General features: G+C 41.8%; 1 protein-coding gene across 1 annotated transcript; it reads left to right on the plus strand.

The window, feature by feature from the left end:
* The first annotated feature begins 1,202 nt into the window (after positions 1-1,202).
* LOC143140755 (alpha-tectorin-like) lies at positions 1,203-8,271 on the plus strand. The gene is made up of 8 exons (XM_076301840.1): positions 1,203-1,349; positions 1,445-2,027; positions 2,214-2,824; positions 4,118-4,682; positions 5,165-5,361; positions 5,470-5,853; positions 6,420-6,673; positions 8,104-8,271. The coding sequence occupies exons 1-8, from the start codon at positions 1,203-1,205 to the stop codon at positions 8,111-8,113; spliced, it is 2,751 nt and encodes a 916-aa protein (XP_076157955.1). The 3' UTR covers positions 8,114-8,271.
* The last annotated feature ends 4,495 nt before the right edge of the window (positions 8,272-12,766 follow it).

A 12,766-nucleotide genomic window follows, 5' to 3' on the forward strand; every position in this document is an offset into this window, starting at 1 on the left:
TGTGAAAGAAAGTAACTGAGGAGAAAAAAAAAAGGTGGAACTGCTTATTAGATCCAATCATCCAGAAGCAAAACACTAACTACCAGGATTGGATCTCCTTACTGGGACATCTGATGATTACACTGTGCTTTTTAGCAACAAGTAGGCCTACACAAACTAAAACAGTCAATTGGAGCAAGCAAGCATTTTCCCAACGGCTCCAAACTAGTCGACGGAGATAAACTGGGACTAGGATATAAACGAGGGCCTATTTCATGAAGACAACAAACACATGCTGAGGTCTGTGTTCATGACTGATTATTTTTTTCAGATATTCGGAGAGAACCATCGTCTTCTGTAGCCATGGAGATGAGAGGGATACTGTCTTGCTTTGCCACTCTGCTTCTTGCTGGTATGTCTAACCCAATATAATTTTATACAGTTGGTCTTCATTCTACCCAAATAAAAGCATGCTATTCATATTTGTCATATTTGTTGGTCTTTGATTTGGTTTCAGTATCGCAATACACCTTTGTGCTCCTGAAGCAGGATGTTGATTAGCTGAAATTATTTGGATGTATAGCTTTTTTTTTTTGGGGAGGGGGGGGGGGGGTGCAAATCTTTAAGAGATCTGACAATAAATATTGTGAAGAATGCACTCACAGTCAAATTCAATCAAATCAAAGAGATATAAACATGTATTTTCTTTAGAATGTCCTTTATTTGTCTACAGATGCATGCCCAAACTTTTCCTAGGATTAATTTCAGATATAGGCCTCTTACACACCATATTCTACTGTTATTCACAAACTACATGAATTACATTAGAATTACATGGGATAAAATTAACAATTAATTTACTTGAATAGACAATAAATACGAATGAGTTAGACACGTATATAAATAAGATAGAAATAATACCCTTAATTCATAGCTGAAGGTAGTGGCAGATATATAACTATGGTGTTAGAACACACATGCAGTCACCAGTGTATAATACCTGTAAGATATATGAATACATATATTATAAATATTAGTCATGATAATCAGGGCTGACACTAATAAAAAAAAATATATATTTTCCAGGCCATGTCTTTGCGGGACCACCAGTTGCTCCCACGGACACAGGGGTCTGCTGGGCCATTGGGGACCCTCACTATCGCACGTTCGATGGCAATTTCTACAACTTCATGGGCAGTTGCTCATACGTCCTGGCCAAGAACATGGATGTGGACGCCACCCACCCAGCTTTTGAGGTCATTGCGAAGAACGCGAAAAGTGCAGACTCCCTCCTCACTGTCAGTGAGGTGACCATTAATGTCTATGGCAACGTATTTAGACTAGTGCGCAAGGAAATCGGCTTGGTCTGGGTGAGTTCATATTCTTTACTTAATCCAAATTGTAACTGAAGAGCAATGTGAGTTACAAAATGGTGGTTAAAATAAATAATTCTTGTAATTCCTAGTTCAATGATGAAATGTGGAATCTGCCTCTCAGCCTACGGTTTTCTTCACAAGGAGAGATCAGTCTGCAACAAAGCGGTCTGTCTGTGGTCTTCTGGACAGACTTTGGGCTGACTGTCCAGTATGACTGGAGAGAGTATGTGAAAGTGACCGTGCCTAGCAGCTTCATGGGAAGAGTAGGTGGCCTGTGTGGTAACTTTGATGGAAACAAAAACAACGATCTCATCAACCCAGACGGTTCTGTGGCAAAAAGTATTGAGGCCCTGGGAAAGAGCTGGAGGGTACCAAATCAGAGGGATGAACAAGGCTGCAAGGATGAGTGCACTGGCGACTGTGGGGGCTGTAGCTGGTGGAGGCGTACAAAGGCTGATGTGTTCTGTGGTGTCATGACTCCAATTCTAGATCTTTCCTTTAAGGACTGCCATGCAGTCATTGAGCCACACATCTTCTTTGACATGTGCAAGTTTGATTACTGTCGAGGTGGTGACATGAAAAACTACATCTGCAACATGTTGGAAGTCTATACAGATGCCTGCCAAAGAGCAGGGGTCAAGGTCCACGACTGGAGAAGATTTGAACACTGTCGTAAGTAGCCATAAGATAACTAAAACTAGTTGTCAGCTGACATTGCTCAGCTGACTTGAGCAATAATTCTCAATATATTTTTATTAGTTCATCAGAGTTGTATTTAAAAATGTGATGTCTACATGAAATACACTTGAGATGCCGGTGTCTGAGCAGATGGTTCAAAAGCACCTATCTTCCCTGCAGCATCTCCTGCATGTCCAGAGCACAGCCACTTTGAGTACTGTGGGAATGCCTGTCCAGCAACTTGTGAAGATCAGTCGGCACCTTCCTCATGCAAAACCCCATGTGTCCAAACATGCACATGTGACGAGGGCTACTTCCTTAGCGGAAACAAATGCATACGCAAGGAGGAGTGTGGCTGCCAGTATAACGGGCATTATGTCCAGCCTAGAGAGACCTTCTGGGGCGATGATCAGTGCACAGAAATAATAACTTGCACCTCAGGAAAAATTACAAGAGCGAAGTCCTCCTGTGGTCTTGGTAAGACTTGTGCTGTGAAGAACGGCGTTAGTTCCTGCCAAGCTGTTAAATCTGCTGTCTGCACTATCTCGGGTGACCCTCACTACAACACCTTTGACCATGTAAAGTACGACTTCATGGGAACCTGCACCTACACAGCCTCTGAGGGCTGCCATCTGGACGGTACTGACCTCACCCCCTTTACTGTTGTGGTGGAGAATGAGAAATGGTACGCCATGTCAAATGATCCCAAAGTGTCTGTGACCAAGATGGTGGCTGTCACAGTTGATGGTATCACCATAATCCTGCGCAGGAATCAGGTTGGACTGGTCTGGGTGAGTACATCTAGCAAATTATACTTTATATCAGTTTGCAGGGGGTCAGCAACATTATGTCTGGAGTTTTATAACCACTAGACCCCTGGTTGATCTTGCACACACAATGCCCCCCCCCCACAACTTACCTTAAGAACTAGTACTTGCATGGGGGCATTACCCATGTCCTTGATTGCCTAGCCTTTCTGCCCCACCCCCATCCCCAACACACACACACAAAACACACACACTTAGGCCGTTTACACGACACCGCCGGGTGGACTTTCTCTTACCGCTTTCACACCTTTAACGACTCCGGCAAGAAAAAACCTTGCGTGTACACACACACTTACATCATCACTGTCATCACCTCACATACATAGAGCACACTGCTTGCTACAGTAAGCCTCCTCTACATACTTGCTGCACACTGCCCCACCTCCCTACATACACAGCACATTGTCTTCAGGATCTTCTCCAACACACATCCTCTACATACTTACAGCACACTGCCCCCACCTACCCACACACACACTACACACACACACACACACAGTCACTGCTCCACTCCCCTCCTGCCCACACACACATCTTCACTGTTATCACTCACATACATCATACATACAGTACTCTGCTTGCAATAGTAAGTCCCTTCACTATACTTGCAGTACACTGCACCCCCCCCCCCCTACCTACACAGCACATTATTTTATCAGGAAGCTTCTCCAACACACATCCCCAACATACTTACAGCACACTGCCACCCCCCCCCCCCACCCCCCCAATACACAGCACATTGTCTCATGAGGAAGCTTCTCCAACACACATATTGCACACTGCCCTCTCCCCACATACACAGCACACTATCCCATCTCCCCTGTCATCCCCCCAACACACACACCAAGACCCCTGGCAGTTGGGTTAGCCCCTTGAGCTGTGGATCTGCCCAAGATTTCTTCGTTGGTAAGGGAGTTTTTCCTTGCCCCTGTTGCTCTTGGGTGCTCCTTGTTGGTGCCCCCCCCCCCAATCCCAATCCTCCCCCACCTTTCTTATGCAGCCCTTGCCACTTAGTCTACTAAACCCCTCTTCTACTGCACTTTTTACCCACCCCCCATAAATGCACAAATAGGCTGACACCAGACATAATTTCACTGCATTTCTTCCAGTAACTATATGCATGTGACAATAAACTTCCTTGTATCCTTGTATCCTTGTATATAGAAAATATCACAGTCCTTCCAGACATTTTTTCTGTTGATAAGTGACTTATCTGATAGTTCTTTTTCTAAAAGCAATTATTATTATTTTCAACAGGTGAATGGAGCCATTATGAACCTCCCTGTGAACCTCAATGAAGGACAGATTGTCATCCAGCAAATTGGTGCCAATGATGTAATCTCAACTAACTTTGGGTTGAAAGTGACCTATGACTTGGTGTACCATGTCACTGTCACAGTTCCTGATACATACGCTGGCAAGACCTGCGGTCTCTGTGGCAACTTCAATGGCAAAACAGACGATGAGTTTCAGCTCCCTGATGGCAAAATAACCAAAGATGTCACAGCTTTTGGGTCCTCATGGAAAGTTGGTTTGCCTGGTGTAGTTTGTGAGAATGGCTGCGAAGGTGACAATTGTCCCAAATGTCCAGCAAGCGAGAGGCCCAAGATTGAATCTGAGTGTTCCATCATCACTGACCCCAAGGGACCCTTTGCAGCTTGTCACGATGTTATTGACCCTGCATCCTACTACCGAGATTGTGTCTATGATGTTTGTGTGGCAGAGGGAATCCAGATGCTTTGTCACAGCATTAATGCCTATGTCATTGATTGCCAAGATGTGGGAGTTAAGGTCTTGAACTGGAGGACACCCAACCTATGTCGTATGTATTACACAATTATATTAATTTTGTATTTGAAAAGGTATCTCCTCTTCATTTAATTTAACACATTGTCTTGTTCTAGACATAGATGTCTATTTTGACCAGCAACTATCTATTATATTTTTTATACTTGACAGTATCGATATAAGAGTGACATGACACTGTCATGAACGTGTCATAAACAAGTCATAAACATTTATGACATAGCGCTTCTGTTATTAAGTGACATTCGGTTTTTGTCATAACAAGTTAGGGTTAGGTTTAGAGTTAAGGTTAGGGTTAGGATTAGGGTTAGAGGTTAAGATTTGGGTTAGGGTTAGGGTTCATGTGTCATGACAATGTCATGTGTTCATGACAGTGTCATGTCACTCTTATGTCGATACTGTCAAGTAAAGCATTACCCTATTTTGTCAGTCCTAGCGAAGGTTGAATTTGAATATCTCTCATTGTGTTTTCCTTTCTCTTCTTATTCTCATCTTAAGCCATGACCTGCCCAACAAACAGCCATTACAGCATCTGTGCTTCACCTTGTCAGACCCCATGTCCTGGGCTTACCAGCGTTACCTGTGCTGATGTCTGCGCTGAGGGATGTGCCTGCAACACCGGCTACTACTTTGATGGAACAGGTTGTGTACCACAGGACGAGTGCAGTTGCTACATCAACGGAAAGACCCTCAAGGTATGAGACCATTAAAAAAGCACTCCAACTTGCTTTTTTAGTGATAGTGAATATATTTATACGTTAGTATGACTAAAAACATATATATCTATTGATTTTTTTTCTCAGATTGGAGAGACAGTGGTGGCCGATGACTGTACTGTCAAATATATTTGTCCTAAATCTGGACATGGCCATACTGAATCCATGTCTTGTGCCATTGATGAGACCTGTGAGGTTAAAAATGGCATTCGTGGATGCCATGCCAAGCAGTGCATTATGGGAAATAATGGGGTTTTCACCACCTTTAATGGCAGAGTAGCAGATGTGGGAAGAAAAGACAGTGGAATGTATGATCTGGTGACAACCTGTGACAGCACCAAAACAGAGGGGTGGTTCCGGATCTTGATGGACCTGCAATCCTGTGGGCAGACTGGTCCAGTGATTGCTGTGGGCATCACTGCCTTCTTCGATGGTGCATTTATCACGGTCAACAGCCAGTTTGAGACCTGGGTGAGTCTATTGGAAATATCATAAAACCAGGAGTTAATGTGTGAATCTGTGTTGTGCCTCATTGTAAAAAAATAATTGTATAAAATATAAATCATGTCAATTGTAAAGGCTGGAGATTAGAGTTATTACAGATGATGTACCGGTAGTAGAAGTAGTCCCAGTTTACTTCTGCCAGCTGGTGCTCCTCTACTATGAAATGTGCTATTCCCATGTCACAGGGATGCCAGTCTCTTTGTACACTCTTAAAATGAATGTGTTGTCCCTATCTGGACACAGAGATGTGTTAAAAAATGATACAACAGAGCTTTTGTCTGACATTTTTAACACCATATTTCTTTTTTCTATTGCTTTGGTGTGGACATACTCCACAGGGATTCATTCAGGGCTTATGTTAAAATTGTACTGAAAAGGGTTGCATCAATCATGGTACGTTACTCACTGAGTTACTTTCCAGAAATCTAGTAGCATAGAATGTGATGACACAGTTGAACTGTTCTTACTTCATAGGGATCCTGAGGACTAGAGTCTATTATCCTAGACTGATCACACATTTTCATTTTTTACAGGTTAATGGACGGAGGGCAACTCTGCCCATCAAGCTGGAGAACGGAGTTTCCATTCAAGTAACAAACGACCTGCTGGTGATCGAGAAGAAGTCTGCTGTTGTTGTGTCTTACAGTCGGTCACAGGAGATCACAGTGACCGTCAGTGACAGTGTGGCAGAGCAACTGTGTGGAGCATGTGGAAGGCCAGCTGAGAGCCTTTCAGTCTCCGTACAGAGCAACGTTTTTGAATGGTCACCAGTACATTTTACAACGTGGTAAGTTGACATCATGTGCACCACTGTAAAGTTGCTATCATGTGCACCACTGTAAAGTTGCTATCATGTGCACCACTGAAAGTTGACATCATGTGCACCTAGTGGTGGACTCAGACTTTTTGAAGGGCAGGGTGAAAAAATAAAAAGGGCACATATCTCACAACATGGGGCCCCATGCAAAAAGGGCACATATCTCACAACATGGGGCCCCATGCAATAAGCCATGATGTATCAAGCATGGAGTGAGCCACTGGGCCCCTGGGCAGAGACATGAAAAACTTACCCAGCATGATTGTCACACATAGCATGACCTGGGTAATTTGATTGAGGGCCCCCATTTAAGTATCAGGGGTGAATAACATAACCCATTATATATGATTGAGGGGCCCAATTCAGACATACAGTAAATGTACCATTTTTGGGTCATTTGAAACAGAAACAGTAAAGCTAAAACTCATAGTCTCATAGTTTTTAATTCCTTCTTACCTTCCCTAGAGGGCACATGGTAAGGAAGACTGTAGGGCACTACATCTCATTATACTGGGATCTGTTCCTTTCCATTGCAAGGTCACGTCAAAAGTGCTGCAGTGCACTTCATGTTTTTTTTTTCAGAAAGGCACCTATAGGGAAGCTCAGCTATATCCCATTGTAAGGGCACCTTTCACATATTTTCCACTGTAGGGGCATCCATTAGGAGATTTGCCTAAATTGATGCAAGTAGGGACACCCTTTACTTCACTGCTTCACATTTTATCCACTAGAGGAGCACCTACGTCAGCACTTCTTTATGCTCTCTCACATGTAGTGCAATATACAGGGCTGCATTCTACTGCATTCTGCACAGGAAGTGACATCCTTTGGAACGCTGTCATGTAAGAGCAGCATCGAGAGCACTCCTTAATGGCACCCCATTCCAATGGGCACACATAGGGAACGCCAAGTGCAGATTATATTAATGGGCGCCTTATAGAGAGTCGCATTACATTTACAACACTAGAAGCGCACTCATTAAGACACATTCTTCAAATTGATTGTTTGAAGTGGCACTAAATGTTTTTCTCATGTAAAGACCAGTCAGTAGGACACTTTTGAGGGCATTTAGTGTGCGACCCTCCTCTGAGTCTGCCAGTGTTTGCACCACTGTAAAGTTGATAGTGGAATGAAGATGGTGGAATCACCAGAATTTAAATGGACATTTTATAATTTTCCTCTGAAGAATATGATAATGACTAGAAATAGATTATTCACTGGAAGAAACTTATAAAACATTGATTTTGTGTTTTATTGGAGCACTAAATATAGAGAGCTTTTTAAATCATGAAACAGCTTGTCTTGTTTATATAACTGCTTAATATATTCAGAGTTAGAGGGCATGAACAAAAGTCCATGTTCATTCATGTCAAGAATTATTTTTTTCCTTCCATTTTCAGTCCACAGTGAAGAATCACAGAAGCAAGGATTCATCATGAGGATGCCAAAAAAGCTCACATCTCCAACTGAGTTAAAAAATGATCCAGTGATGATGAACATGCCCTAATGAGATAATAAAATGGTGCAAAAATCATAACTGCCCTATCTGTTATCACCAGTTACAACTTTTACTGATCCTGTATTCCATCTACAGTATGTATGATGAAATATGTTTTCAATAAAGCAGTGCATCAACCAGAAGCAATGTCTTGAAGTACCTGAGTAAACTAGTGGAATTCTTACAAAAATAGCAAACAATATTGAGGTCCAGCCCAAGTTTTGAGCAGCTGTATTTACACACAACTCTACTAGCCTACTCTCTCTTAGCCTACTCTCTTAGGGCACTTTCTGCTAAGATATCCACATTTTTTACGCTTCACCCACCGCTCTGGTACGTATGCACCAAGTTGCTTGCAAGCACTGAATATCAGAATATCCATAGTATCCACTATCCACTGTTCTCACCTTCTAACTCCATACCATAGTGCCATAGACTGTAATGAAAAACAAAATGAACATTTTACACAGCCAATAAGATTATACATGTTTAAAGGCTCGTTTTAAAGAATATCCACATTATACATTCCCCTTCTACGACCATTGTAGTAGTCTACTGGATGCATGGTGGTGCCCCCCGTGTGTTTTGGAGAGGAACCTGAAGTTCTTTGGCATACCAGTAGGTTCCAGTAACATTTCACTGTGAAAAAAATAATGAAACTAATATCAAATAAAAATCATCAAAAATGAATATAAAATCAAAATAAGCACGGGACCAAGCAGTAAGGCTGAAGTTGCAATGGTAACTCAATGCTGTGACACATGGCCATATGCTGTCCGAGTAAGGTTCATGTCTAGCTACCAAAGATTACCTGAGATATAAGGTAACTTTCTGTTTGGCGGCATCGCAGTCATATAACCATTCCAATGACTCTAAAGCTGTTAAATGAAGGCAAATTAAGCTAAACAAAACTTGCATATTAAGCTAAAAAACCTGCATAGTGTGCCTTTAAAAATAAAAATCTGCCTGCCTCTGAGAATTTAACATAGCGAATACTTATGACCCCTGTATTTTAAGGAAGAACATTTATTTATTTACAATACATTATTCATTTACAAAGAAAATTGGTGTCCTTGAAGGTTCGATATTTCCTCATATTTTACTTAAGGCATTAAGATCAATTTCCAAAAGATGATTTTATATTCCTCTTTTTAGTCAACTTTAGCATGGGTTCAAAAGCCTAACTGTATACACAAAAGCAAACACACACTATGCACACACTCATTTACAGACACAAAGTTGCAAGAGTAGGGGATGGGGTAGGAGATGGAGACAAATTAACAAGCGTATTTATTTTTGCGGAGAGATCATATTTTGTACTACTTTGTGGTACATCTAGTTTATTGAGGTGATGACCTTTTTATTTGTTGAGGCTATTCCCTTTCCTTTTCTTGGGTAAATATTTCTTTCATGTGAAATTATACTGGAACCCATAAAGAAGGAGTTCAAAGTCATCTCCAGGCACAACCTGTAGTGCCTGTAAGTATTTCAGTACACCCAGTACACTACCACAGTGGTAGAGAGAAAATATAATAACATGTTTAATGTGCATATTGTATATCTGTATGTGTAGACGTGTACATTATATGGTCTGAGTGACCGACTGAAGAAGATATACTTTCATTACAGCAGAAAGTGATATATGATAGTAATAAGATTAAGCCAGGAGAGGTATGTGTATTCAAATACAGATGCACTGCTTTATTGAAAACAAATATCATCATATACAGTTCTGCTTTATATGTCAGTGAATTTTGTAGCTATGATCACAGACAGGACAGTTAACACGATTTTGCACCATCTTGTCACGATTTGACAGTTTGTACCATTTATGTTTTATATACAAGGACTTTTAGAGCTGACACTGTGGAGAACCAAGCACTATCCTAATGCTATGAAGCGAACATTTCAAATATTGGTAGAGAGGAAAACATATTGCCTCATTGATTGGCTTACAGTTGCATTATTAGGGCATGTAGGCGTTATTGGTACTTTGTATCTGCAACCTCATGGATAAACTCTTCTTTCTGTGATTGTTCATTGTGGGCTGAAAATGGAGAGAGAAGCAATTTAGTTTTGACAAATTGACCAGAATTTTGCTCATTTGGTGCTGAACATTAAAAATCACATTGTAAAGTCTTGTGATTAAATGTTATAGAGTGAACTGAATTCCACCATCTCTTAAAGCTTTCCTATGCTGCACATGAATTTAACACAGTGTAAAAATGAACTGGTGTCCACGCAAAAGTGTTGCTCTTTAAGGAGGCTGAAAGGCCGAAGGACATTATAACAAAGATTATATATGGCGAAGCAAGATAGTTTGTCGTTTGGCCCGAAATGGGAATTGAGTCCAGTCTGCATGAAGAGGTGTGTCGTTGACATATTGATGAGTGTACGTAGCAACCGGCCAACAGCAGCAGAATAAATAACAGGCGCACACCTGCTATAAGGTTGATTTTCTCCAGACTGGAATGCTAAAAAATGCTAGAAATGTACCTGAAATGCTCAGAAGGGTTTGAGGAACATGAAAATGTGCCCAAAATTCACATCCCTATAGAACCAAGATCTTAACATTATGTGGTAAAATTCTGAGCTATGGCCACAGAGTTCAATGGAACAGTTGCCATCTCTGCTCTGCATAAAGGGGGATTTTGACCCCCCCTAAATGCAATCCGGGTTCCCGGAAGTGGCTCCTGATGAAATATCTGGCTCCGCCATTTATAATCTTTGATCATAACTTTACTTACCAGAAATTAAAGATCGGTGATCTATAGCCATTGAGATAGTTTTGTATGGAGGATTTAGCGAAGGTGGCCTGGGCTGGATCTTCTGAGAACTTTCCACATGCGGCGCAAACATTCCTGGCTACACTGTCACTGACAGTCACTGTGATCTGCCAAGAAAGACTGTAAGACACAACAACAGCAGACATCTTCTCGATCACCAGCAGGTCATCTGTTATTTGAATGGAAACGCCGTTTTGCATCTGGATGGGCAGAGTTGCCTTCTTTCCATTAACCTGTTAAAAGCAAAAATGTGTGATAAGTTAATGGACTGTTAATCCTCAAGATCACTAAAAGGTCAGAAGTGGGGTTGAGCAACAAAAATGTTTTGGGCTTGAAATTGCATAAGATTGCTGACTGCACCTTTAACACCTTTAATCACTAATGCCTTTTTTACAGCTAATGTCTGTGTTACAGCTGACATCATTTCTACTGCACAGTTTCTCAAATCAACTCCAGGATTTATGGTATTTCCCATAGACTCACCAAGGTCTCAAAGTTGCTGTTAACAACAACGGATACATCATCAAAGAAGGCAATGATGCCCACAGCAGTCATCTGACCAGTCTGCAGACAGGTCTGCAGGTCCATCACGATCCGGAACCATCCCTCTGCTATGGTGTCGTCACAGATTTTCACCAGATCATACATCCCACTGTCTTGTACATCTCCTACTCTGCCATTAAAGGTGGTGAAAACCCCATTATTTCCCATAATGCACTGCTTGGGATAGCATCCACGGATCCCGTTCTGAACTCCGCACATCTCATCAAAGGTACAAGACATGGACTTCATATGGCCGTGTCCAGATTTAGGACAAAAATATTTGACTGTACAGTCATCGGCCACCACTGTCTCTCCAATCTGTATAAAAAATCAATAGATTTAAAGATTTTTAGTCATACTAACGCATGAATATATTCACTGTTAATCACCAAAAAAAGCAAGTTGTTGTACAGTAGTAACATTGGTCATCGATGGAGTGCTTTTTAATTGTCTCAAAGAGAGTTTATTAATTGTCTCATACTTTGAGGGTCTTTCCGTTGATGTAGCAACTGCACTCGTCCTCTGGTACACAACCTGTTCCATTGAAGAAATAGCCGGTGTTGCAGGCACATCCCTCAGCGCAGACATCAGCACAGGTAATGCTGGTAAGCCCAGGACATGGGGTCTTACAGGCTGAAGCACAGATGCTGTAATGGCTGTTTGTTGGGCAGGTCAGGGCTTAAGGTGAGAATAGGGAGAGAGAAGAAGAGATAGAATGAGATAGATTTGGATTTAAATTGGTCTCAAATGGAACTAACAAATTAGACAACAACACACTTCACAATGTCATTGTGTTAAACTGAATGGAGCAAGGGGGTAGAATACTACATGAAAATAGAGGATACATACGACACAAGCTGGGTGTCCTCCAGTTCAAGACCTTAACTCCCATATCTTGGCAGTCAATGACATAGGCATTAATGCTGTGACAAAGCATCTGGATTCCCTTTGCCACACAAACATCATAGACACAATCTCGGTAGTAGGATGCAGGGTCAATAACATCGTGACAAGCTGCAAAGGGTCCCTTGGGTTCAGTGATGATGGAACACTCAGATTCAATCTTGGGCCTCTCGCTTGCTGGACATTTGGGACAATTGTCACCTTCGCAGCCATTCTCACAAACTACACCAGGCACACCAACTTTCCATGAGGACCCAAAAGCTGTGACATCTTTGGTTATTTTGCCATCAGGGAGCTGAAACTCATCGTCTGTTTTGCCGTTGAAGTTGCCAC

Source organism: Alosa pseudoharengus, unplaced genomic scaffold, assembly GCF_046254945.1.
Source record: "Alosa pseudoharengus isolate Yale_2024_CS ecotype anadromous, Long Island Sound unplaced genomic scaffold, YU_APseudo_1.1 YU_APseudo_1.1_scf_23, whole genome shotgun sequence".
Taxonomy (NCBI): domain Eukaryota; kingdom Metazoa; phylum Chordata; class Actinopteri; order Clupeiformes; family Clupeidae; genus Alosa; species Alosa pseudoharengus.

Bases quoted from the DNA above. Each gene is read 5' to 3' on its own strand.
- LOC143140755 (XM_076301840.1), top strand. From the start codon at position 1,203: ATGGATGTGGACGCCACCCACCCAGCTTTTGAGGTCATTGCGAAGAAC. The intron at 5,362-5,469 runs GTATGAGACCAT...TTTTTTTCTCAG, and splicing joins TCAACGGAAAGACCCTCAAG to ATTGGAGAGACAGTGGTGGC. The intron at 5,854-6,419 runs GTGAGTCTATTG...CATTTTTTACAG, and splicing joins ACAGCCAGTTTGAGACCTGG to GTTAATGGACGGAGGGCAAC.